The 4,296-nt window shown below is 32.9% G+C and overlaps 2 protein-coding genes across 2 annotated transcripts in view; both read left to right on the forward strand.

The window, feature by feature from the left end:
* LOC106106396 (malate dehydrogenase-like) overlaps window positions 1–827 on the forward strand; it is a gene marked incomplete at its 5' end in the record, with an annotated part of 3,143 nt that extends 2,316 nt beyond the window's left edge. Inside the window, 2 exons of the mRNA XM_013286973.1 lie at window positions 24–198; window positions 503–827. Of these exons, the coding sequence (XP_013142427.1) occupies window positions 24–198; window positions 503–647 (320 nt within the window). The remainder of the gene's footprint in view (window positions 1–23; window positions 199–502) is intronic.
* A 39-nt stretch (window positions 828–866) lies between these two features.
* LOC106106755 (carotenoid isomerooxygenase-like) overlaps window positions 867–4,296 on the forward strand; it is an 8,113-nt gene continuing 4,683 nt past the window's right edge. The window contains exons 1-5 of the mRNA XM_013287403.1: window positions 867–1,251; window positions 2,521–2,628; window positions 2,965–3,076; window positions 3,470–3,616; window positions 4,132–4,242. Coding sequence (XP_013142857.1) covers window positions 2,526–2,628; window positions 2,965–3,076; window positions 3,470–3,616; window positions 4,132–4,242 — 473 coding nt within the window. The 5' untranslated portion in view covers window positions 867–1,251; window positions 2,521–2,525. The remainder of the gene's footprint in view (window positions 1,252–2,520; window positions 2,629–2,964; window positions 3,077–3,469; window positions 3,617–4,131; window positions 4,243–4,296) is intronic.

The following is a 4,296-nucleotide window of genomic DNA, read 5'->3' on the forward strand; positions in this document are numbered from 1 at the left end:
ATGAGCTCCGCACTTCTTTAAAGGTATGTTCGAGAATAAGTCGTTTATCGACAGCGCACTAGTAGAACAGGAGGAGGCGGGGAAATGCTACGGCATGGAAATCTGCGCCACGCCGTTGTCTATTGGCAAGGGAGGGATTGTGGAGTATGTTGTACCCACACTCAATGAAGTAGAGACCAAGCTGTTAGAAGAAAGCAAGTATGTACATTTCGAGACTTTTATTTCCCAAAGTATATTGTCGCTTCATAATGCATTCAAAAAGGGTTCCTGCTCCCTTCTCCACCCTCGCAGTAATGTGCTAAGAGTAATATAAACTTTGAATCTTAAGTTAATGGATAATTTTCTTAATACAAGATAAAAGAGATAAAAGCCACTTAATTATACGATTTATAATACAAATGTCATGCAAATAAACATTGTTATGCACAGTTTCGCTTCTCGTAGACAGCGTAGTATTTTTTTTATGAGATTTTTATCTTAATGTTAATGTATGTTACAAAAGGTGTGATCTCGAAGATATGTTGAACCTGGGCCGGTGTTACGCGGTGGGCGAAGAGTACTGCTTGAATCCCTGCAAGATCTACAACTACCCGCCATGTATGCCTTGCGAGATTTGTAGATCGGGAGAATTGAAAAGGAATAGATAACTTAAACATTACTTACCGAAAGGCATTTTATATTTTAATATTTTAATGCAATTTAAAACTATTTAACAACTCATTGAGACTGAATCCGAAATCCCAATGTTTATATTTTTCTAGTTATAATCCAGCGATGATTTTGATCGTTGGACTAAAGTACTTCACTTATAATCAAACAAAAACATTTACATACTGTAGATAAGCTTAGTAAATTTATTATAACCAAAAATTATAACCATGTGTACATGACTTTATTATGTTAAATACGTGCGTCACAACTTTTTTGTTCCTATGATTTGTGTATTTGCATTTGAATTGCATTTGCATTTTAATCATACTCTACGGATGATAAAAATCAGTTCTGTTATTTAGTTAAATGTTTAAGCGATTGATCGCTTTTTCTTATGTAAATATAAGCCAGGTCTTGTCGGATCAGGGTCGCGATCAGGATAAAATGCATAACGCCCGGAGTTATCGCGACCATTTGACCCGAGATGCCGCTTGCAACGACCGTGCCTAATAAATGCAATTACTTGCGAAATAAACGGGGCATTGTTACTTGCATTGGATTCAAAGACTGTGACTTAAAAGTGTAAAAATACTGAAACGGGTGAGTTCATTTGTTTGATTTTTAAAACATCCAATGAAATAAACTATTTTAATTAAAAATTTTAAGTTCAAAGTGATGTTTTTTTTTTAATGGTTATGTAGCTTTCACATGTTTATAATCACTGTTTTTAAACATTTAAATTATATTTATTACAACTAATTGGTTGGAAAGGGAATTTCACTTGAATATTTTTAAAGCATGTCGCATGAAATAACTGCATTAAACCATTTTAAATAGATTGTACATAAATGTTTTTAAAAGAATCGATAAGAAACAATTATCTCATTGTGTAACAAATAGTGCATGTTTGTGTTATTTTTACAAAACATTAAATGTAAAATGTGATAAATTATTATAGAAAATTTAAGTAACATCTAACTTTTATTTTTTAATTGGTAAAATATATTTTTTTAATACTTTAGAAAATACGTGTAAAATTAAAACAAATGCCAAATTCATTTTTAAAATATAACTATTAGTAAGTATAATATATTTAATTTAATGTCCCAAAGTTTAAATAAAAGTCATTGCAAATACAAAAGACAGTGCGTGTGTACATTTTATTGCAATTGTGATAAATATGCGGTATGAATGTGAAGGACACGATCTTGTTAGTTCAGTTAACAATAATCAGATTACTAAAGTATATTATAAACAAAGGAAACAACGACCGACAAACGAGTTCAAGGTATTGTAAATGAGTTATATTTTATGTGATATCGTAACTTTATTTTGCAACATAATATTTATATTTTAATAGTTAATAATCTTAAAAGTTTTTATAAAGACTTTATTAACAAATGAACGTGAAATATAACACAAATTTTCTTTATAAGAAATTCTCTAATGCTCTCTCTCTCTCTCCAATTATATAACATTTTTAAAGCTAAATCGCATGTAACAAGAAGGACGTTAGTTATGAAAGTGGAGTGGTACATCGGTAGAGGTAGACCTAGAAAGAGATGGATGGGTTGCGTGAAAGATGACATGATCAAGAAGGGAGTGATGACTGAGATGAGGGATGATAGAGTCATTTGGAGGACGAAAACCCGTAGCCGACCGTACGTGAGTAAGATAAGGCAGGGAAGATGATGATTACATTCTCAAAGCTTTATCTTATTTCCTTTATTTTCTTTTCCGTATATCTCTAATCTAACAATGCACGTGACCTTGACATTCGTATCTTATCGTGGGAAAATATTGTCATTTGATATTTAAATCGCGGAATAAATTAATATTTTACAAACGTGACGTCAATAACTGTTTTAGTTAGAATGGCTGCAGATAAAGATAATTTATATCCAAACTGCACTACCTCTGTCTTTCTAAGATCTTGCGACGAAGAAATAACGACTCCATTAAAAGGAAAAACTACAGGTCAGTCAACTATTTACACCTATTTTAGAGCGAGCACACATAAAACTAAACTGTCGCACAACTGTTTAGTCTCGTTACGATTCCTATGAGCTTATATGGAGGTGTGCACACACAAAAATCGAGTAGATTTTTAGTAGTGCAACTAAACAGTTGAATTTGCTGTGAAACAATCGACAATCTCACAATAGTTTTGCCTTTGTGTTAGACGAAGGTATGGTAAAGTAAAAGAAAAGATTATCTAATCTTCACTATTTCGTCGTGCCCGCTCTTACTGTGTCAAAAGCCGTTTTATAAGATTAGGAGCTAATAATACAGCAATAGTACAATTGATTTTAGGTCATATACCGTCATGGATGCAAGGTACACTTCTACGTAATGGTCCAGGGACGCTAAAAGTTGGATCGATGTCTTTTGACCATGTGTTCGACGGTTCAGCGCTCTTGCACAGGTAGAGTTTATAGTTAAATCAATAAATTAAGAATGTACCTTTACAAAATCAAGAGCCATTTTCTAAAATTCTATTATTACGTGATCGTTGTCAGTTTGTTTTAATCACAAAATAAACAGCGAGATTTTAAATGATCACCAATGTCTAGGAGCACTTTTAAGAACAGAAGAATGTTGCTAACGTTATAAGCCTTTAAGAAACTGCAACTCTTAGAGTTTAATGGTAATTTAAACAGTCCTTATTAATGTATTAACTTTTGGAAGTCGTTGCTAAGTTTTAAAAGAATATCAGTAACCAAGAAGTGGCACTTACTCTCCATTATATCGAAAATATAACATATCAGTTTGATGCAATGAGTAATTTAATCTTAAAATATAAATACGTATTTTGTAGCTTCAAGATCTCGGAGGGATCAGCGACTTACCAGTGTCGCTTTGTACGTACTGATACGTACAAAAGAAATCAGGCAGCGAATCGTATTGTGGTCACAGAGTTCGCTACTGAGGCAGTTCCCGACCCTTGTCATACTATCTTTGACAGGTTTGTGTCTATATTTACTGATATATCTATACTATTCTGTACTAATTATAAAGAGGAAAGATTTGTATTGTTGTATATATTGAAATAACTCGAAAAGTATTAGGTCGTTTTCAAATATCCTTTCACCGTTAAAAGCTACGTTATCAGTGATTAACATAGGCTATATTTTTTAATTTCATGCGGTCGAAGTCGCGAGCAACAGCTAGTCTTAAATATTCTACTATCTTCTTGGATTGCCATGATTTATTAAAAATTCGCTATCAATTCAGTTGTGCTTTAGTCTTTATTGTGCGGGACATTTTCTCGGAGCTTCTTAACTCTACAACCTAAGACATTCAAATTAAAGAACACGTCATTTAACATCTAAGCAGACACGTTACCATTCTGAGTATGGCTTAGGGCACTGAAATGCTAGCTAATATTTCGTCCTTGAACAATGAACTTGAAACTCAAGCTTGCTTATAACGTCTCTACAATTTGATCTTCGCTCCGGAATTAATATGTTGGTTTTTTAGGTTTTCAGCATTTTTTAAACCATTGGAAAAATTGTCGGACAACACAGTAGTGTCTGTGTATCCTATTGGCGACGAAATATATACTTTTACGGAATCACCCATCATACATCGGTACGTACTATGACCAGTAAATAAATAGAAATTACATAAATATTGCTAACTTGT

Source organism: Papilio polytes, unplaced genomic scaffold (genome assembly GCF_000836215.1).
Source record: "Papilio polytes unplaced genomic scaffold, Ppol_1.0 DF822178.1, whole genome shotgun sequence".
NCBI classification, from domain to species: Eukaryota; Metazoa; Arthropoda; class Insecta; order Lepidoptera; family Papilionidae; genus Papilio; species Papilio polytes.